This window comes from Alligator sinensis, unplaced genomic scaffold (genome assembly GCF_000455745.1).
Source record: "Alligator sinensis unplaced genomic scaffold, ASM45574v1 scaffold1094_1, whole genome shotgun sequence".
Taxonomy (NCBI): Eukaryota; Metazoa; Chordata; order Crocodylia; family Alligatoridae; genus Alligator; species Alligator sinensis.
This window is the reverse complement of record NW_005842562.1, coordinates 429,554-452,871: the sequence shown is the minus strand read 5'-3', so window position 1 is coordinate 452,871 and position 23,318 is coordinate 429,554. Positions and strand designations below refer to the sequence as shown.

At 43.2% G+C, this 23,318-nt stretch overlaps 1 protein-coding gene across 7 annotated transcripts in view; it reads right to left on the bottom strand.

Moving 5' to 3' along the window:
* Positions 1–21,420, bottom strand: part of HTT (huntingtin) — a 161,361-nt gene extending 139,941 nt beyond the window's left edge. For 6 of the 7 annotated variants that reach the window (XM_025214043.1, XM_025214044.1, XM_025214046.1 and 3 more), the window contains exons 1-5: positions 21,240–21,420; positions 8,026–8,109; positions 7,370–7,490; positions 4,693–4,752; positions 3,531–3,610 (exon numbers count right to left, since the gene is read on the bottom strand). In XM_025214043.1, coding sequence (XP_025069828.1) covers positions 3,531–3,610; positions 4,693–4,752; positions 7,370–7,490; positions 8,026–8,109; positions 21,240–21,340 — 446 coding nt within the window. In that variant the 5' untranslated portion in view covers positions 21,341–21,420. The remainder of the gene's footprint in view (positions 1–3,530; positions 3,611–4,692; positions 4,753–7,369; positions 7,491–8,025; positions 8,110–21,239) is intronic. The other variant, XM_006032335.3, reaches the window with a different exon arrangement.
* Positions 21,421–23,318: the final 1,898 nt, after the last annotated feature.

Sequence of the window (23,318 nt, the reverse complement as noted above, 5' to 3'; positions counted from 1 at the left end):
GGGTTGAACCAATGGCTGGAGGTGGGAAGGTCACATCCCCAGAGGCAAGACACAGAGTAGGCTTGCTGTCAGAACCACGTCCCATCCCTGGGTAGTAGAGTTCAGGGAGTGGAAAGTCTGTCCACAGAACAGGAAGGTGGTGAAGGAGACACTGCATCCTGTAATGTTGGAGGACTACATTTTGAGCAGCTCATCTGTGGAAAATGGCCACACATTAAATGGAACACAAGCCTGGTAACATGGATCAGAGAGTAAGCTGCTCTGGTATGACTTTAAAGTCACTTAAAGGGTCATCCCCAAAATGTCACGCTTGTAGTTTGTCCTTCATCCTTCAGGTTGTGCAGAGGATGAGGCAGCAGAGTTTATCAGCAAATAAGACAGACTCTGTGGTGTGCAAGCACTATCATGTAGAAGCAGGACCTCAGCCTCACTACCACCTAATTTTTAGGTCCTAAGGGAGCCAAAGCCATGGGCATAAAGGGCGTTCTTATTGCCTTCCTACCTAGAAGGGAGCCACAGCAAATCTGTATCAAGACCCTGGAGAAACTGAAACACTGCATGGAAAGAGCCCACCCCGACAGACATGTCTCAGGCACTGCTTCTGTGCAACAACACTCAGACAATAGCTGCCTGTTCAGTGATGACATGCAAATTCTCTGTAAAAGTACTTTTTTTTTTTTCTTTTCCAAGTCAAGTATTATTGAAAAAAAATTAAAGCCATTACTTTCTGACTGACCCTCACAGTTATCCAAAAATGGCAGGATTTCTAGGCAGAAAGCAGGGCAGAAGTGTGTCTTATAAACTAACTTCAGATTAACACAGCCACTTACCTCTTGGACTATGATTCCTAAGGAGTCTACTAAGGTTACATTTAAGTATGACAACTGGATCAATAGCAAAGGATACCAATATAAGCCACTGTAATGTGACTGTTATAGGCATGCTGCCAAAGAAATACAAGTGTAGCAAAATATCTAGAACAAATTAAGCTTCAACTCTGTTTAATTTGGAGTTGAAACTATAGCTTGCATCAAAAGGAGCATGCAAGTGTTAACAGTCACAGAATATCAGCTATCATGCTCCCGCCCAAAAGGAGCAGGTCTCCCTCTTCTTTTAAAGCAGTTATAAAGTACATTTGTCCACAGCATAGAAGACTTAGGCTAGGAACAGACATTCAGTTTCTATTAGTAAAATTCCCATTCTACTGGTAGAAACCAAAAGTGTACAGACATTCAGGCTTTTTCTCTGCGCAAAAGTGACCACTCTGGGACAAAAATAAACCCTGAAACAACCAGAATTAAAATTGCTCCCAGGAGAGTTTCTCGCAGGAGACAACGTCCATACGATTTCTCCTAGATAAATTTCTTCAAGCCAGAAGGAGTGGAACCGGGAAAAGGCTTCTTGCTCTACCAAGAATGGGGTCACTTAGTCTTGAAAAGGTGGAGAGGGCGGGTGTTCCCTCTTCCCGTAGACTAGGAGGTGAGAGGAGCAGCAGCCACCACTCCCTGATTCTTCCCTAGAACAAGCAGCCCTTGGTTTCAAGAAAAGGTAGGGGAATTTGCCAGCACCCAACAGTCACCACCCTGCTGCTCAGCTGATTAGCAGAGGAACAAGGGGAAGCCAGAGTGGCTGGTTGCCCCTAAGGCTTCCTTAACGGTAGGGATGGCCCAAGGATCAGCCCTCTACTGCCCCTGGCTGGAAAGCTTGCCTGTGAAGTTCTCCAGCCTTAGGGCTAGAGCAGGGGAGGGCAAGATACGGCCTGCAAGCAATTTCATCTGGCCCATGGGGGCCCACCATCTAGTTGTACCCCGCCCAGCCCAAGCACTTCGTTCCCACTCTCATGGGCAAAAGGGCCTGGCTCAGCCAGTACGCAGCTTCCGGGTGGGGCTGCTGCTGCCACTGCTGCAGCCACCATGGGACTGACTCGGCCTCCCTGGCATCCCATTCACTCTGGGCAACAGATAGGAAAGCGGTGGGGTGAGGGGGAGCTGCAGCTGGGCAACAGCATGGAGCTGAGGCTAATGGCAGCACACAGCCTGCACTCAGGGGGTGGCGGGAGCGCAGAGCTCAGGTGAGCAACGTGCGAGTGTGAGGGAGGGTGGGGAGCTGCGAGAAATGCCCCCCCACAAGCTCCCCTCCATGCCGCACAGCCCCTACCACTGGTGGCAGCAGCAGGCGACAGGCACTCAGGGACCACACAGGTGCTGCTGCCTGGCAGCCTGCAGCTCCGACCAGCGCTGCAATGGTAGCAAGGAACACAGCCAGGCCGGCCTGCCTTTTATCACGTGGGGCTCTGCACAGCACAAGTGCAGCTCCTGGCACTCACGCACCACTGGGGGAAGCCCCATGCAATAAAGCTAGATGCCTTTGCCACTCCCTGCTGTGCAGGTCCTGGGACTCCACTGGAGGTAGAGGGAAGTCCCACTGCCTGCTTCCCAGCAGAGTCCCAGGACCTGCACGGCACATGGCAGGGAAGGCAGCCCACACGCATCACCCAGAGAAGTGCCACAAGTGCCAGAAGCTACATGTGTGCTGCAGGGAGCCCCTCACAATAGAGGTGGGCTGACCTGCCTGTGCCCTTTGCCACCATGTGCAGCACTGGCAGGAGCTGCACACTGCTGGGTGGCAGCACCTATGCAGGCCAAGAGCACCTCAAGCACCCACTGCCTGCTGCTGCTGCCACCAGTGGGGGTTGTGGACCATTGGGGGGGGGGGGGGAGTGTGGGGGGACCCCACATCCCCCTCCCTCACACACCATAACCCTCCCACATACTCACAGCCCCCCAATATACCCTATTACCCCCATACACACACAGACACCCTCACAAATCCCCCATACTCACACACCCAACCACACCCTCCTTACAAAATAAGAGTCTTACTCTTGTATATTTTGGGGTTATTATGCAGTCACCTCTATATATAGTATGAAAATAACCATGACAAAAATATTTTTGTAATAAAATGAAATTAAAATGTGTTATGGTAGGCGTTTGACTTTTAGCATGATTTGTTTGGGTTTTTTTGGTTCCAAGATAGCAATCCCCCTCCCCCCTCAAAGGAGTACTTCCAGGGGCGAAGGGAGGGACTTCCGGTGGCCAAGGTCAGGGGGAGGGACTTCTGGTCCCAAGCTGCCAACCAGGGCGCAGGGCACCTGATAAGGGGCGGGGCTACCCTTGACAGCTTATCAAAACTCATTAAGCAGCCCTCCAGCCAAAATAATTGCCTGCCCCTGGGCTAGAGAAATGTCTGTACAATTTGGCTCCCAAGCTATATTTCTGACAGAAGTTCCTTCCAGTAGAAATGAATGCCTATATACAGCCTTAAATCAACCGAATCCCATTAATCTGAGGCAGGAGTTTTTAAAAAACAAAACCATGACACCTAAAGTTAGACACAAATTAAGTGCTCTTCCCACCAATTAAACTGCATTTATTTTTTCAGTATGATGTTTGGACATGGTAAATAGTTATTACTGTTTCCACATACCACAATTATGTCCCAAAACATGCTGGGTAGAACACGTTTACCTGCACTTCTGAGGCCTAACCAGATGAGCAAGCTCAGCAAATCGCCAGAGTGCAGCTCGTAGACTTCGGGAAGCACCATTCTAGAGAGAGTGGTCAATTTGTTACTTTTCAGCAAGCAGAAACACCCTGCATAACTGGACAGCACTGCTGTGATTTCACATGGATTTTACTAAAAAGAGCAATGCAGTTCCCAAACAACTAGCATTACAAAGCCCTACTACAGCCTCTGGACAAGAAGCAAAATTCAAAATACAGGCTAAACCCTTCCCTGCTTTAAAGATGGAACAAAAAAAGTCCAAAACTGCATTTTCCTGGTCGTCTCCTAGAGTTTAACCAGATGTCTCTTGCACATGGCCAGCAGTGAACAAAGGAGACAGACGAGTGAATGACTCATATCTGCACCAGTGATATCAGCTCCAAAATAAGAAAGCGTGCATCCACAGACAACAGCAAAGCAGAGTTCTTGCTACTTATTCCTTCTCATGTATTTCATGGGACTATTCACTATGCCTATCCATGCAAAAGAAATAAGGAGAGCACTATTTCTGAAACCCAGGCAGAGAGGCCCACTAGACAAAACTACTCAAAACTCAGGATAAAAGGAGTAGACTTAATTTTTTTAAGTAAAAATTAACACTCTGGTAAAGAATTGAAGCCAAAAAAAGGAGCAGATGAGCATCACATATTTGTTTGGGGGTTTTGTGTGCGTCACAATAAGGTTCATCCATTTCAACTAGACTATTAACCTGTCATTAACAGCATAAAATATTGAAAGAGCGGAGTAGTTAATGTGATAACCAACCGTTTAAAAGTCTTTGATTATTTCCCACTCCTGTAAGTAATATTTCTTTTCAAATGCAAATATTTGCATACACAGACTACTAAAGATTAAAGAACACCTAACATTATAACATGGAAAATAACAATGACAGACTTGCATAGAATTATGCAGAACCCTCGACTCTTTGGCAGAAGAGAACGACTCATGTCCCAAAGTAAATGTTTGTTTTGCCTAGCCCTAGACCATACTCCAGTGAGTTATACTTCTCCAGCATTTCATGTGAAACGGAATAAAACAATTAATATTGATGTGTCTAACCAACATTCTATGTTATTTAATGCCAAATATTTACAACAGAAAAGAAAAAAGAACTAAGCTCACCTTTTTAATCTCTTTGTAGAGTTCCAACTGTAACCTCGGAAGACTGGAATCCATCAAAGCCTGTAATAAAAATGCATGGAGAGTCTGTTGTACCATAGTAGAATGTACTAGTCAACAATATTATATAGTAGTTTTAACAGCTGTTTCATTACATATAATCTGACCAGGCACCTATTTGCAATATTAGGAAGAGGAATAGTGCATTTGGTGGTGTATGACATTCTTCTTTAACAATGCTTTTTCGCTACAGACAAAGAAAAAAAGAGACAAGTGTATTCAAAGGAAAAGAGAAAAAAAATGTTCTGTACATTGAAAGGGAGAGAAAAAAGACACAGAAAGCTAAGTCTTTCAGTTACTTTGCCAGGAAATACAGCATTTTCTAGGAAGCCTGTGTGTAGTGTCAAGAGCATTTAAATGTAAAAAGCAACAGAAGGAAAAAGACAGCTTCCATACCCTACAGTGTTGAGTGACCTCAACCTAGACTAGAACCAAAAATGTTCAGCAGTTTACAAATTCAGGTCTGAAGTTACTTACCTAAAGAGGGAAGATTTTAAAGGCATAAAAAGAAACTGAAATATAATTCTTGGAGAGAGTGCCATTAATAATTACACATTACAGAGATCTAATTCCAACTCTGCTTTACTAATAAAAGCATTTTTTTAAATGATGTTTAATTTACAAACCCACTAGAAAGAGAGTAGTAAGAACGTCTAAATGTCTCTCTCCTGCCTTGAACAGGGTGATTGAGCTAGATGACCTTGTGAGGTCTCTTTCAGCTCTATTTCCTTAGATTAAATGTTTTCTAAGTTTACTATGCAAATTAAAAACAAAACTTCTATTTATTGCTAATGAAACATTGCCCCTCAGTTGTGGACGTTTTTTTCCAAACTCAGTGAAATAGATCCCCGAGTTCTGGCTTCTGCCCTGCCCTCAATGGGGCAGAAGTTATGCCCTTGGGAAGAAGAAACTAGAACTGGGGTCTCTTCTCCCTGGTTAAGTACTCTAACCACTAAACTAAACGGTGGGAGGGGCGTTCCTCTTCCTCTGCTTTTTCCCCTTACCCCAGGTTAAATATTCCCCAAGGGAAGACTTGTAAGTGCCACTTACATGTGCTACTTACCTGTCTAAAGGTAAAATCAGATCTGAGCCATTTTATCTTACCGCAAAATAGCATTTCCATGATGCAGTCAAGTAGGCCTGATTTGAGCCTGGATACTTCCTATTATGTTGCAGCCCACTTATAGTCTGCTTCTCTGCAGACCCCATTTCCTTAGAGACTTCATGTTAGCTCTTTAAAATTCCTGACTGCAAGCCACAGGGATTTTAGGCTCGAATCCCCTTAATATTTTATTAAGAGTGCAATGTCAAAACATAATGTAACTAGCGTACAGCCAATTTTTTCCAAAAAAGATAAATGGACAGCTATTTAAAGATGACTTGCAAAGTCTGTCTCAAGTTTATTCATTTTTCTATGAAATTCTTTGCAAAAAAACCCTGCATGGAGGTAAGCTAGAAGGCACCTTTAAACAAAGGAAACTGCATCCATACTGGGACTTGCACCTATACATATAGCTATTTTGGTTAAAAACAAAAGCCAAAAGTTAAAACAATTATTCTTATGAAAGAAAAAGCTGAGTGCAAACTAGTATACAAATTTAAAATAGAACCCTCTCTCCTCTACTGCCACACTAAAAATAATGTGACAGGCATCATTATTTGCATGCTTACATATATAAACTGCCTTCACTTCTCTATTCACACTATTTATACACTGCACATTGTTTTGGTTCAAGACACTAGGCTATTTCCTCCTATTATAAGGAGTGGTAAGAGAAAACACAACGTAGGAGCTTCACAGATAACAGTCAGCAATTAACTTGTCCATAGCATTGTTGATACACAGTAGTTGATGAAGGAATGGTTGCAACCAAAAGGCAAACTCCGAGTGACAGGCAGTAGATAATTCCCCTCCCCTTAGACTTGAAATGATGCATGTCAACACTGGAAAAAAACAATTAAAAGGAGGTTTACAGGTCACCTTTACGAGCACCAGAGGTTTCCATCACCAGGTTAGTGAAAATAAGGTTAGTTTTGTACAGAAATTACAAAGTGACAAACACCAAAGAACTCCGTGGGGAGAAAGTAAGGAAGGTAGGTAGAAGTTGCTATTCTTCATAGATTTTGCCATAAATTGTAGAAAAAGAGAGTTTCAGATTGTAATGCAAGGGGGTATTTCCCCATTTCAATTTATAGATTGATACTCTGCAACAGTTGGGAATAAAAACGATTTAAAAGAGATGAAAGGACATTCAGGAAAAGAAAACTTAACACTTTCTCCAGCCTATCCATTCTGACTCAGTGAGGATTAACAATAAATGTTGCCAATACCCTGGCCAGCCAGCCATGTTGGTCTTCCAACTTCTACCCCAATAACACAGTCATGCTTCTTTCCTTGGCCTAGACATCCACTACTGGAAACAATGTAAATGAAGCCACTCAGTATTTATACTATCATCATACTAAAGAACACTATTCTTCTCTCAAATACATGCCTTAGAGTGAACTGGAATTATGGGAAATGGATAGTGAAATGACTATTAGAGTATGGCTTCAGACAGAACACCACATTAGAAAAAAGGACAAATCTGATAAAATATACACATTATATAGTTCTTACTTTTATAACTTTATTGAGACACTCATCAGCAACCATCCTGACATCAGACTCTGCATCATCACTGCAGAGAAGAAAGAGTTCCATTGCAATTCCCAACAGTTTCTGAAATTCTGGAGAATTTCTGAATTGTATATGAAAAAAAAAAAAAGAAAAAAAAGAAAGCGTTAACATGCTAAAGAAGGAAAAATTACATTATGGGAAGTTACTGTTTATGAAAGATAACAATGGACTTTAGTCTGTGTCTTCCTAGCTTTCATTTTTTACTTTTGAAAGTTTGGAAATAGTTTTCTTTTTACTACGTATGCTATCCTTTTGTAATTAGCAAAAATATATTACTCCACACAATGTTTGGAGCCTAGGAAAAGCCAATGATCCTTCATATTATTTACAGACCCCAGACATTACAAAGATCCCAAAGAAACATCACCTGCTGTATCAGAAGTAGCATGTTAATTGCTGCTACAGAGTCCATAAAAAGTATAAAATTTGTTGTAGGTCCCTACAAAGCCTGCTGAAGTCAAACCCTGATGTACCTTGTGTGAAAAGAGGTGGTTAAATATTTAAAAATGAATACTGATTAAATGTGGAAGCTGTAAAAAGACTTCATGAAAACTTTACCCACATTGCTAAAATTAATTTTTAAAAAAATGTCTTACCTTAAAGATTGAGTAACTATATTTTCACATATCGTCAGGCAGTGATTCACTCGATCTTTCTTGGTAGTTGAAAGTTCTTTCTTTCTAAAATTAAGAAAAAAAGCACTGTAAATAAAAATAAGCCATAAAGTCTCAAAACAATTACTGCCAATTTGTGTGGCATGACCATTTAAATATCACCTTAAGTTATGCTGGTGTGTAAGGGTCAACCAAGGACAAAATGCCACACACTAGTTACTTTCCCAGTAAAAGACAGCCCACACCCAATGGCCTTTGCATACGAAATATGCAAGCTATACCCTTTTGCACACATGCAGAACACATAGTGTGGTGGGGAAAAAGTCACAATTCCACAATTTTTATTCAGGGAGGGTGCCATAGGAAGAAGATAATCTGAATTTCAAAAAAAAAGGAAAGGAAGGAAGGTAAAGAGAAGCATGTGCAGCAAAGTGGAGATAAGAGACAGCGAGCAGGACAGCAGGACAGCCAAATTGCAACAAAACACTGTTTCACAAGATTCAAAACAAAATAAAAACAAAAAACAAAAGAGAGAGGTAGAAGTCATCATTGTACGCCACTTCACCACCCTCAGTGGCTTACAGTGAGACAACAAGCTGTAGCACAGCACTACTCCAATGGCTTATGTCTAGTATGGTAATATCTAAAGATATTAGAATTTAGTCAGTATTTACTGCTGCTTTCTGCACATACAAGTTGCAAGAGACACTGCATGACCCAAAAACTTAATTTAAGCCATTCTGCAGTAAAACACGTATAAAATGCAAAGGGACTAAGTGAAGGCCATTAAAAAAAAAAAAAAAAAAAAATTACAACTGCTGTGATTTTCCCTTTAAAATTACAAGATTTACACACAGTCCATTTCCGTAGTTTTCAACCGGGCAGCTGTTTGCTTCCCCGAGGCCTTAATTCCAACAAGGATGGGAGCTATAACAAGCAAGCAAATCTACTTGACGGGCGTGAACAAAATCAAGTTTGATGGCAAAGTTTTTCTATTAATTTCTTCTTCCCTAGTAGGGACTACAACTTAAGAAAATAATCTAATTTGTCACCTCCCAACACTTACGGATAGGCTTATGGATAGGGGTACACCATTAAGATTTTTTTGGCCAATATCAAGGCCCGATTATTAACCAGCTGTATCATCTACTTGACGGGCGTGAACAAAATCAAGTTTGATGGCAAAGTTTTTCTATTAATTTCTTCTTCCCTAGTAGGGACTACAACTTAAGAAAATAATCTAATTTGTCACCTCCCAACACTTACGGATAGGCTTATGGATAGGGGTACACCATTAAGATTTTTTTGGCCAATATCAAGGCCCGATTATTAACCAGCTGTATCAGCTGATACCAATCCAATAGCCAATATGCAGCCTGGCAGCTTGGAGAGCAGCGTCCAGCCAGCAAGTCTATGTGGGGAAAGGGGCATGGGGGAGAGAAGGGGCGTGGGAGTGGGGCAGATCGAGGCCCCCATGGTGAGGGAAGGAGTGGGGCTGGGGCAGGCACTGCTGGGACAGGATGCAGGATGGAGCTGCAGATGGCTCATCTGGGAGGCATGGCTCCCACCACTGTGTGCACCCTGGAGAGGCATGGAGGGCATGTGTCCCCTGGATTTGTGCACAGGGCGAGGGCAGGCTGCCTGCTGCAAGCAGGGGCTGCACTCGGGGCAGGCAGTAGCGGTGCTGGGAGGGGTGGCTATGGGGTGGGCTATGGCCACCCCAAAATTTCCCGTAGCCACCCCTCACCAGCATGCCCCCTGGCCCGAAGCCCGCAGTGGGAAGCCTGCTCTCACCCCATGCACAAATCCGGGGGCACATGCCCCCCATGCCTCCCCTGGGGGTACGCACAGCAGCAGAGAGCCACTCCCCTACCCCCCCCATGCACGCAGCTACACTGGCCAAAAAAGCTAATTGCCAATAACGTCAATTTTCCTTTTATCGGTGTCGATCCAATACAGACCAATATACTGCTGCACCTCTACTTATCGGTCAACTACTATAATTGTTTTTATAAAAGACAACAGTTTATATTCATTTCAGCTGTCCTACAATGCCATTTCACAAATGTGTGACCAGCCAGGTCTTCAGGCAAGTGATCCAGCAACTCAAAATGTGAGAGTTGCTCCTGTAATATTCCTATATCACAAAGTATTTAACCCCCCCACCCCAAAGCAACCACTCTCAAAAATGGCCAACAACTCCAATGTATTCGCTGTACAGCGGGACAATCATTTTGTGACTTAAGGACCGAAAGAACTATTCTACTTGTGGCCTAAAAGATTTTAGCTCATTTCCAAAGCTGTTGTTTCTTCATTAACAAACTTAAAAGTATTTTATTTTCATTCTCTATTCTAATATTATAAAAGCCCAAGTCTGTCTCACTTTATTCGTGCTCCGATTAGCTGACAAAGCCAATCAGAGCACAAAGAAGCATTCTGACAGAAGGCAGCCTGCCACCATGATGGTGGGGACACAGGGGACTGGGGGGGAGGGGGGGGGAGGGACAAGGCCCCCCCTCCCTGCTTCCAGGAGGCAGCAGCAACAGAGCAGACCCTCCATCCCCGTCCGGTCACCACCCACCCCCATCATTCTTGACAGGAAATTTGCTAGTATATGTATAAAAGTAAAGATGCTGATTACAGTATGGCCATATTTTTACCTTGGCAGCAACAGCACAAGTCATGTGGTATGGCCAAGTTACAGCTCTAAGTAACATCTGGGATCCATCTGTAACAACTTGCCTAGCGTAAGTCATTCTTCCTTCCTAATCAAAATCCTTTGTAAGTTGTACTACAAATGCAACAGTCTAAGGGTTGATTAAAAGAGAGGAAAAGTGATTTTTAAAGGCACTTTCATGTCTACAACAGAAGTCAGGCACACAAAAGAAAATTCCAAGTTCAAAGTGTGAAAAGGGTAACATGGGATAAAATGCATTTCGTCCTGTACATGACTGAAACTATGATGTAATAACCAACAGCTCCTTAAAAAAAAAAAAAAAAAAACACAAATCAAGTAAGAAAACAGACACTGCTGAAATAAGCAGATCCCATGTTAAAGCTAGTCAATCCATTTTTCCTTCTTGCCTATAACAGCTTGGAATGATGGTTAAGTTTTTCCTGTAACTTTTTTTTTTTTTTTTTTTTTTTTTTTTTTTTTTTTACTTTGTAAGTGAACCTAGCAACCCCAAATTTCTCTATATTGAATCTTTTTTTTTTTTTAAACTGTGCTCTCAATCTTCCATTCTGAATCCATATGAAACATCAAGTTTTCAGCTTCTAAGTCTAAGACTGTAGCACATGTACAGCTGATGTCATATGCTTTCAACAAAGGGAATTTAGTAATTTTAAACACAGGTATTCAGGAATGGTTTGACACCCAAGAATAGAAACTTATATAACCACTTAAAAATGTAAGGTCTAACATTTCAAAATGAAATTAAGAGCTTAACTTCTAGGATATTTTAAGGGGGGGAGAAAAGGGAAGGCATCAGCCCCCTCAGTTGTCAGCCAAAGAACTATGAAAGTTACCAGTTTCCTCTTTTTAGCAAGGTTGTATAACTACAAAATATCACAAAATGAAACATATAAAGCTTTACATATGATAAAAGCTCATATAGGTACTGGTTGGCTGTAGGTTACACCAATTCTTCAGTTACAAAAAGTAACCCTTTAATCATCAGCCAAGCATAGCAATTCCTTCCTGGTCAACACTACTCCCGTCACACAACACACACAAACTAATCTGCAGGCTACAACAGCATGAGGAAGCAGAGGCCATGTGTGCTAGTATGTTCCTGCCCGATTCCCTGCAGTAACATTTCTTACAGAACTTGCAGATTTTACTCTGTCAGCTCTTATAGCATGTTAGCACCCACATCTAATAGTGTGCCTATTTTGCGTAGTTAATGACAAGGCCATCTTAGGAGTTCAGTTGTTTGGCACAATATGAATATTCATATCAGTCCTGCAAAACAGGATTTTGTTCCTCACGTTCAACTACAGTTGACCACATTCCAGAAGACTCCACATCTGACTAACCTTACTGAACAAACTTTGCAGCTTTTAGCAAGTAGGAGGGAAAGCAGCAATACAAGTATGAGGTATTCTAAAAAAAGACAGAGACCTAAGTACTGCTAACCAGCTATTTCTCCTTCTGCCCTAGAATTTTCCCCCATACTCCTAGTTCCCCTAAATACACAACAAATAATCCACTCAGGCAAACTGAGAATAATCTGTGAAAAAAAAAAAATCCCCTTAGCTCCAAGGTAACTAGGGTTGCAGTCTACAGCCCCTGTGCACAGACCAAGTGCAAAGGTAGCTATCCAACATATATAAATATCCTAAATTTACATAAGTTTGGGACATCCTAAATTTACACATATTGGATAGGTACCTCTGCACTTGGTTCGTGCACAGGGACTAAACCCTGAGCTCCGGACTGGGCCATATGGCAGGTAGTTGACAATTGCTATGCTACCACAACATGTACTTTATCCAAGCCAAAAAGCTGAGAAGCAATTGTTCTCCCAAATACACGAGATTTAAAAAGGTACTGAAACCAATTTCTTAGTCTCATTGTATCTCAGTGTTTCACATCTACAAACAGATAAGTTTATTGCGTCTTTTATTGTACAATGATATTCTGTATGAACATTTCCTGTGTTAGAACAATTCTCCATATTAACTATGCATACTGATTCAATACTTCTGTTGCCCCTAGCAAGTTTTTCCCTCAATAGCTTTTGGCATTTTACTATAGCTGCATAATACATTTAAACTGGAGATCATACTAGAACCTCTACTGATACCAGTCACAATTCCTTATTGCCTTTCACCATCTCCAATTGCTTGCAAATTATATTTATTCCAGTAGCATTTACAAGTTACATTTGGTGTTCCATTGCTCCTGTATTCATTATCCAATAATGTTTTAAAAATGTCATGCTGCTAACAATACCCATGTAATTTTACAGGGACCACCATACTTACTTTGACAATTAAAAAGACACATTCCATGTGTGAGCCCACACCCTGGGGATACCACACTGTCTAGTATTCTAAATTAGAGCGCCCATCCCTGTCATTCAGTACTGTAATAAATCTGTCTAGGTTAAGCAAAGTCTGAGTTCTGTTTCCATTTCTTTCCTAGAGTCTTAGATGTGGGTACTACCCCTGTATACATTAGTATCAGTTATATAAACAAGTACAACATAAGAGAAGACTTCAGGTATTCAAAGCCCATAATCTGTTATTTGTTACCGATTAAAATTCTTTATGTTAAGTTTGCATGCCCAAAACATGACCAGAATCTCAGTCTAAATAATGTATTTAGATTAACATTTTTATCCTCTCTCTCTGTCATGGAAACTTCAGCATCATATAGCCAATGCTAAGGAAAGCCCCAAATGTTTTAAGTGGTCTATTCAAATTAATGGATTTGCCACAAGCTTAAGTATGAAGCTCTCATTCAATTAAGAAAATCTCCTAAATTGGTTTAAAATACCTAAAAAGTATTAGCATTTTAAATCAATTCAGTTAGCAAACCCTAAGCATGTGCATTAGAAGTAGCCTCATAGTAAGAATAATCTACTTCTAAACAAAAAAGAACAAATGATCATAATAAACAATGTATGTTGTCACTATAATGAATATATTTGTTGATTCAGCTCAATGAAGAGCACTAAATTATTCAAGTAAGATACCAAGTACTTAAATACACAGCTCACAAAACAGATTTCACCTTACTGTAAAAAAAAGGTATTTCCTGGAAGACAGAAAAAAAGTAGTCAATTACTTTTATTGTTCACTTTTGACAACTGCTCAGGAACCCTGAAATTAAATGGATCTTTCTGCAACTTAATTTATTTAGCGTAACAATGCTCAAATTTTCTAATTACGGTTACAGTACCATCTTTGCCCCACACCCGCCCCATGCACCACCACTTGTCTTTTCAAAAAGCAAAAAACATTAAGCCAGTCATCTATTCCCAAAGAGATGATTTAGGCTTTTATATTCAGGAAGAAGTTTTGTACTCCCAAATACTAGCCCTTCCTATTTTTTTTTTATTTTTTTTTTGGAAAAAGAGAGATATGGTCTGATTGTCCCAGACTGACTCGCTTCAAAACAGGCACCGGACTCCATTTACACATGGAGTGGCAATTAATTGGAATTAACCCCTTGTGCTAGTGAAAGCATCTCAGCATGTCACTGGTACTTAAAGTGGGACAATGGGTTTGTAGTCTGTAGGATCCCAGAATAAAAGTTTTTGTCCCAGGAGAAATCAGACATCTGCTTTTGGCAATAGGCAAGGTACTCATGTGAGGTAGGATTTCAAACAGATCTTTCTGTGTGGCATTTCCTATTAAACAACTTGTGCAAATTAGATGTCAAGCAAGGAGGCAAGGTCTAGGGTACAGTCACTGGATCAGGGTGCTATGGTCAAATGGAAGAGGCAAGACTAGGAATCTTAAATTAGTGGCTCAAAAGCAACTTTTAGCACAGTACTACTGCCATTTCCCTGCAACAGTCAAGCAGTTTCCTGCTACTGCGTGAATTGAACCAATGGTAATCAAGCCCCAGTACACGGGGATAAACAAAGGCATCCAACTAAATGTAACGGGAAGTCGTCCTCAGTGGTGACTTATCATTACTCCCTGTTCAGTTTGCTCCCTGTTGTGAATCTCATTCACGTGTTCCTAACCTCTCCCCATTCACTTTATAAGAAACATAACTCTACCCTGATAATTTCACTCCCAGTATCAGATACATAAGTCCCTTTGTGGATCTGTGCTTTAAGTGACTTTGGTATTGCTATTTAAAAACCCACTGAAAGTCAACAGGAACTTAAAAATCATTTGAATGCTTTAGCTTTAGTCAGAAATCAATACCATGCTGCTGTCCAGCACCATGTCAGATATTGGTTTTGTATGGATCCAAAACAAGAGTCTAATTTACCTAATCAACTACATTTGAACTTGCATATGGACTTTTTATATGTGAAGCATGGCAACTAAGGTGCTGAATGCGGATAATCAGTTTCTTTATAAAATTAGGCACACTCCAGTCCAAAGCAAGATCCAACAGTGTTAAAAGCTAGCAGAACTGACATAACCAATCCAATTGCTGACAGTCAATTAATACGCTGAGTGAAAAATCAAATTTGCTATCTATCTACCCAAAATGAGTAAAAGAATGCATTTGGGATTTGACTCTTCAGAACTAAAGATGACAACTAGTTATTGGTGATCAAATAAGAGAAAAGCACCAGGTGGTATTCAATCCAGGTAAAATTACTGAATCATCTTTTTTCTGCAAAAATCTAGTTGGTCTAATAAAAGCTATCACCTCTACCACAAGTTCTGATTTCTTTTGCCTCTAGACCAACAGGGCTACAACCTGGATACCTGAATCATCATCAGATACTCAGAAAAATCTATCAAAAATCCTGTCTCCAAGGGAACCAAACACTAGGTTGTAGGATACAGGCCTAATGGATTTTTTATGTACTTGTGATGTAATACAAAAAGTCTGTCAACCATTCTAAAACAACAAGGAGTGATCAAGTTAACAGAAACAAAGGACAACATGCTTCCTCCTGTAGCAAAAATTAGAGGTGCACCAATACATTGGTCCCTATCATCACTGATACAAGGAAAACTGACAGTATCCACAGTCGGCTTTTTTTGGCTGATGTGGCTGATAATGTCACTGATAAATGTCATGTGCATGCATGCAGCCCGGCCACTTGGAGAGCAGCGTCTGGCCAGAGTCGGGGGGGGGCGCGGCGGGAAGGCAGATCAAGGCCCCAGTGGCTAAGGAGGGAGTGGGGCTGGGCATGGGATGGAGCAATGGCTCGCCTGGGGGGTGGCTCCCACCACAGCATGCATCCCCAGGGAAGGCATGGGCGGCATGTGCCCCACAGATCTATGCACAAGTGGTATGGAAAGTTAAGCTACTCTAATAAAAGGATTATTTGAACTGGCTGAACTATATCCCACAGATAAAAGGGATAATAACTTCAGCTGTTGACAGGTGGTACAGTCATGAAAATGGTAAATACAGAATATTAGGAGGGTCTGAAAGCAGCAATATGGCACAAACCCAGACTCGGGATGTTGCAAGCAAATGTGGCCATGATTGCAAAGAGAAGAAAACACCCAAAAAACAACACACGCACACACCACACACACACACACCAGTATTTCAACTACTGCTGGTTCAATGCCAAGGAATTATAATTACATTACAAACAAAACAATGGGAGGCAGTGCTGCTCATGCGGCAGAAGAGAGATGGTTTGCCTGCAGTGGACATGGTGGGAAAGAGAAACTAGCTTGCCCACACTGTGCACACCACCAAGGAAGAGCTGCACTGCCTGTGCAATGGAGGGGAACCAGGTTGCCGGTATGGTAGAGAAGACCCAGGCTGCTCAGACAGCTGGGGGAGGAAATGATGCTGCACGGCCTGGGGCAGATGCATAACTGCCAACCAGGGGGGAAGGGGGGCGGCACAACTCCACGCTGCTGGGCCTTACCTCTGACCAGGCTGCAGCCCTGTGTCTTGCAATCAACACAGAAATCAACACAGCCTACAGATTGGGAAAAAGAGGGAATGGGTGGGGTGGGCACCAGCAGGGTATGCAGCCTAGGAGCCTACAGCTGTGCAAGACCCTACTGTCCAGAAGTTGGTCAGCCCTGTATCAATGGGAATAAGAATCGGTTAACTGACAAATATCAAAAAGCAATCCATAATGGTAGACTATCAAAAAAGGGATGTTTTTCTATTGAGACTGTGGGAACTGTTAACTAGGTCTGGCACTATTACACGCTTCCAAAAGACACAGAATTAAATGTCATTGTAAAATGTAAGCATACAAACACTGAGAAAATGGTAAACTACAAGGACAGGAAAGTCAAAGTGTGACCTGAAACACTTGGTAACCCTCACCCAATCAAACAAAATGTATATGAACATCCAAATGCAGTTCTACAAATAAGAAAAATATATGCAGGCTAGTCTTCCAGAACAGTCAGGGGTGCGCACTAGATCCTGAAGACAAAAGTTCAATGAATCATTGTGGATAAAGACACTCAACAGGCTCTCCTGATGCAATGCTGCAGCGTAAGAAGAGCAATGCAATACTTAGATATATAAACAATGAGTACAAATGTTGGCGAGACGAATGACAGAATGCTGCACTAGTTGTTTTACCTATATTTTCAAAATAATGTTGGAAAATAGGAGGGAGCAAAAAGGTAACAGAAAAGTTAAAGGGTTGGAAAATGTGTTAGAGCAAGATACGAACAAATGACTCTGATTAATTTATTAAACAAGACAAGCACTGCAGTGAAAATAGAACATTTACAGGGAAATACTAGTTAGTGATTCTTCAATTTAGGAAAGAAAAAACAAATCAATAGTAGAACATGAAGACAAATCAAATGAAGTATAGTACAGCACACACATTTAATGACTGGTGATTATTAATCAGATTCTCCATCTGCTGGAGCCTTCCACTGAAGATAACATGACTGTCTGGAAAAGACGCTTTAGAAAGTGACTCTGCTTAGCTCCAGGGTATGGGTGGAATTAATTACACGGGGCATGCAGAAGGTCAGACACAAGGACCTAATGTTACCTTCTGGCTTTAAACTGCAGGAAGGTATGAAAGTTTGATTATTATGATATGTCATTTCAAATATTTGAACTCCCACGATTTTGCAACTTAAAAAATACAAGACCACTCAGGATTAGACAGGAATGAAAGAGAGCAGCTTAGATGCCACAAGGGCTCAGAGGCAATGTTTTGTCAGGCAGCTCAGCCTGGGTTTCATCAGGGAGGATGGCAGACACACACACAGAAAGGCCAGGACAAAAGTCAGAGATCACTTCATCCCTCTATTCACAAAAGCCAGCATTTTCTGTACCTGCATGAAATAATGAGAAGCTTCCTGAGTTTCACTTTCAGCTATCACAGGGTAATAAACATGAACAGTTTGAATTTTATTAGTAGATGACAAAAGTCATGAACCAAAACGACAACAAAAAGCCAGAAGGAAAATACAGAGTGCCCGAGTGAGGGACTAACTTAAGAGGGATGGGGGCGTGGAGGGGAACACAACTAGGTTACAGAAGATACAATATTAGCCAACTAAGCCTGGGGGTGGGGGAGGGTGGTGGCAACGCTGAGAGAGAAAGAAGACAGATGCACACAAACTCGTACAATGGTCCACAATGAGGGAGGGGATAGGTTGGAGGAAGTTTCTCAGTCTGTGTAGTCTCATCATGGGGGTCCTCTTCAGGTGGAGTGGAGCAGTCACCTACTCCCTAATAAATCCTCCTCTTCCCTCCCACCCACCTGCCCCTCTAACTCACTTCAAACTGAACAGTTTGCCCATATCCTCAGGAGGACGTGCTAAATGCTGAATGTTCACCATGCTGTCACAATTTTTACCAAAGCTACTTATAAAAATATTTATTTGTCCATACAACAGAATGTGGTTCTTTTAGGTAATGCTCGTCTTACGAAACTAATATTATTATTAAATGTAATTTTCAAAATGAGTAATCAAGAAACTAGTAGTTTCACTTTTGTGTCTAGTCAAGTTGCTGTTTTGTGACTAAACAACATCCAAGTTGAAGATGGCACAAAGGAATGCTTTAAAAAGTTCTCTCTTGCTCCTCCCCCATTAATAAAAACCCAGCAGCATTCAGATGGAATTTTATTAAAGTATTTAAGTATAGTTGACCCTCAGTATTTGCATTCTTCCAAGACAGAAGTGGCAGTTTAAAAAAATAACAGAGTTTGCAAATAGCTTGATAATGTTTAAAAGAAAAAGTTGAGAGAGAGAGAAAAACAAATTCACAAGTTGCTTCCCTCCTATAACCAACAGAAATGGATTATAATCTTATACTATATGCAGGTACTTCTTACAAACAAAGTGATTTTGTCTGAATTCCAAGCCTCCCAACATCCTAATAGAATTCCTGTATTTTCAAAGTTATTTACAATATGAAGTTGTAATTTATACAGTGACACTGAGTAAGCAAAGTCTTGTTCTTACTATGAAAAGTTATCACTGTAACTTACAAGTACATGTCACTACGCCACCCAGCCAGCTTGTAGTTTTGCCACATCTAGTTCTTAAGTTACCTTTTCTTCCTTGTTCCTTCTAAATGAAAGATTTAAACCAACAATTGAAAAGACTGTTGGATCAGATTGTTGAACAACTGAACGGTTGAACAACTGAGACCGTTTATCATATTGTAAATAACAGTTGTAGGAGGTAAAGCAGTGAAAGACTTTACACAAACGTCTATTAAAAGAAAAGTAAACATACAGAAAAAGATAAGACTTTTCTCCCTTATTAGTATTCCTAGTTCAGTTTAAAGCACGTCTGAAGCTTTCTGGATGTGGGTATTAAAATCATTTAAAAAAATTAAAGCAAAGACTACCAATATAACCCTTTGTAGTGTTAGAGTACAGTTGTATTGTAACAGACAAGATTCCTTGGGTGAATTTGATATCTTTTATTAGACCAACCCAAATGGTTGGAGAATAGTTATAACTTGCCTATGTCCTTAGACCAACACGGCTACAACCTAAACCCCTGTTGTACTGTAACTTCACTCATACAGTTCCTGGGGACTCCCAAAACAGCCAATTTCCTATGCCAATTTTAAATTGCAACAGAGTTGATAAGGACAGGTCAGAGTCTGATTTCTCAATGTTTATTTTGCAGGTTCCCAATTCAAATTGTTATTTTTGTATTTCATACCCATATTTGCAGTAATTCACAGCCAGAGCTCTTTTGGAGAAGGACTGTAAGAGGCTACTTTATCAACACCTTTCTGGATACATGCAATTAAATTGGATAAGAGAAAGCTTGTATTAAAGCTGTTCAGTGATGAAAATGCCTCAGTCTACCCTCCAAGAAGCCAGAGGCACCAACACATGCAGAAAAGCTGGATATAATTCCATAGCAGAGGCACAGGCGGCTCTCCTCACATGCCCTGCCATAAGAACATGAAAAATAAATAAAGATCATTCAAGACAACTCTCTTGAAACAACGTACACCATGTCAGCTTCCCTGATGCAGGCTCTAGGCAGATTCTTTCAGAGGATCTGACGTGAGCTTAGGCTCACTAAAGCTTGTGCTATATATAATCTCCTTGGGATACTCCATAAGGTGGCAAATCTGCCCTGCCTCCAGCTTGCCTGATGTCTGGGTTTGGCGTTGGTGCCCAGGAATCCAGCTCCGCTGCTAACTGGCTCCATGCCTAAAGCTGCCAAAACCTCCACTTCAGAAATTACATATTCTCCGTCCTTCTGCTCCTTCCAATGTAAAGTGCGCACCACTTTACACCATGCACCGAGTCAGCGAAGCTCAACCAAGGCACCTCAGCGCTCTGGGGTGCTGCGAGACCCTTTCGGGGTGCCACAGGATGCCACACAACGTCAGTACCATTAGGTGTGCAAACATGGTTCACAAGAGAAACCCCACGATAAGAACCCACAGCATTAAAAACCATTCTGCCCTGCAGGGTCTTTCTGAGCTCTTAACAACAGAGACGTCAAGTCACGCAGAAGCAGGGCCGGAAGGGACCTTCAGAGCTCGTCCAGTCCAGCCCCTGCCCCACGCAGGATCACCCCTATCCAAACCATAATCTAAACCCTGCCTAAGCCGACCACCAGCCCTGACACAAAACACCCGAGCCTGCCCCAGATAAAGCAGGAGTGCCGCTGAAGCCAGCGTCCTGTTTCTGTGAGATGTTGTTGACATCGCTCAACAAATCCCGCAAAGGAAAGCAAAACCCCCTCAGCCCGCACCAACCTGACCATAGTGTAAAAATTTCTCCCTGGCATGAAATGTGGCGACCAGACTGACCCCGAGCAGAGGGGCAAGGCCCTCCAGCCAGAAACCTCCGGGTTTGGTGCCAGCAGCAGCCAACACCCAGCGCCTCTGAGGCAGACTCAGCCCCTCAGACACGGGGAGCAGGCCAGCGGGGGCAGCCCCCGTAGCAGAAGGCAGACCCCGACACCGCCCCGGCCAGGGCCCGCACCGCCTCTGCCGGCAGGGGCAAGCCCACAGCTTCCCTGGGCAGCGGCTCCACGGCAGCAGCAGGAGCCCGCGGCCCGGCGGGAGCTGCCTCCTTGCCGCCTCGGGGGGTCCCTCGGCCCGACCCAGCACTCACGGCCTGTGCAGCGGCTCCTCGGGGACGGCAGCCGGGCCCTGCTGCTGCTGGAAGGAGCGCAGCGACTCGAAGGCCTTCATCAGCTTCTCCATGGTGGCCATGGCGCCGCGAGGAACGGGCGAGACGCTGCAGAGGCCACGATCGCTCCGGGCTACCTCGCCGCCATCTTGGCCACGTACCGTCGTGCCCCGCGCGGAGGCGCTCACGAGGGCAACGGGTGGAGGGGGGGAGTGACAGCCTCATCCGCCAATCAGAGACGAAGATCGAGGACCCGGGATTCGCCCTCCCCGCCACTAGCAGGGTAGGGAGGGAAATGGCAAGCTTGGTTGAGAGCTGCAGTGACTAACGCAGCCACGCTCCCTCCGGGCGCTCCGCCCACTTGGCTCTGCTAGTGGGCGGGTCCTAGCGCCCTCGGGTACCCGGCACGCGGGCGCCCTCTGCTGGCTATGCGGTGCCGTTGCTTCGTGCCCGGCGGCTGTGCCAGGCGGAGGGGAGAGGGGGGACCTGATTCATAGCAGCCCCCACAGCTCCTAGAAAGGAGACTGGCACGTTGGGTGTGCCTCCGAGCTGCCCCCGTCGCAGTGGGGTAGGGCATGGGGGTGTCCCGGGGTGTGTGAGCTCGTGTTTTATCCAGAGAAGCCAGAGCAAGTTCCTCTGAATATCTAGGTTGTAGCTGGCTTGGTCTGGAGGCAAAAGCAATCAGGACTTGTGGTAGAGGAGATCTCTTTTATTAGAGCAACTAGACTTTTACCACTGCCCCCCAAAAGCTTGCAATTAAATCATGTTTTTTGCAAACATCTAAAAGATTTCACCTGTACCACGGTCCTGATTGCTTTTCCCTCGGAAGTAGACACCAGCGCACTGGGGCGTTAGCAGTCAGGCAGCGTCAAGGAGAGCAGGGACGTGCAGAGAGAAACCCGGCTCACTGCGCGGTGCCAGGTCCCAGTGTTGGCTACAAATGTCCAACTCGGGATCCTTAGAATTCTGGTTTATTAGGCGGATTGAAACACTGTAATGAAGTCAAATCATAAACCTTGGGGCTGGTGCCCACACACACACACATGCACACCCCCACAGTAGCAAGCTACGAGAGTCAGGTATACCTATCCTACAGGCACTGGAGTCTGCCGTTGAGGCTTCTTCCAGCGTGGTGTTATCTTCCAGAAGGGGGTCGCCGTCTGGTCCTTCTGGCTGGACAGGTCGGGTGCTGGTCAAGTTGGAGATCAAGAGGGCGCCCCGAAGGGTCAATTTTCACTGCTTTTTATCTGTCCTTGGCAGACTTTGGTGACTCCCCGGTTTTCAGGTTTGCCCAATCCAGGGGTCGTTGACCCTCGTGGGGCTTCCTCCTCGGTGGCTACTGGATGGCATCTTGCAGCCCCCGGGGGTGTTAATAGGGCTCTGGGAGCGGTCGATCTAGAGATATTCATCCCAAAAGTTGGTCCCCGGCGTTGATTAACTCAGACCAGGGCTTCTAGCCCTTGAACAGTGATGTTTAGAGATTTCCCGGTTGTTACATTGTCTTCTATTGATTTCTTCCATTGGTTGATCTGCGGTTTCCCTAGGTGTTAATTGCTGTCTGCTACTGTGTTATGCATTCAGTCACTGATTCACTCGCTCTTTCAGGGGCCCGCGTGATACAGGGAAGCGACAGTTTGACTCCTGCCCTTGTTAGCATTGTTACTAAAGACATTTATAGTTGAAAGTTGAAAGGTGAGGAGTATAAAATATAAGCTACAAGAGTAATGCCATGGCACACAAATAGATAAAAATACCAAAATACAAGGGGAGATACAAAATGCACACATACAAATTTTAAAACACAATTCCTTATCTTAAAGTGAAAGAAAGAGGAAGGAAGAAAAGGTAGAAGAGGAAAAACATATTCTAAGAGGGGAGAGCAAATGCAGGCAAGAGGAAAAGGGGGCTTTCTGCTACACCAGGGCCCCCAGGGTGTGAGGCAAGCTCCACGCTCGCCCACCTCTGCCTTTGTCTGGGGGAGTCTTATACCCTTCAGGTTCAAGTGTCTGAATTCCCACTCCTCCTTCTAAGATAAGGAGCTCTTGACCTATTCAGTAGGGA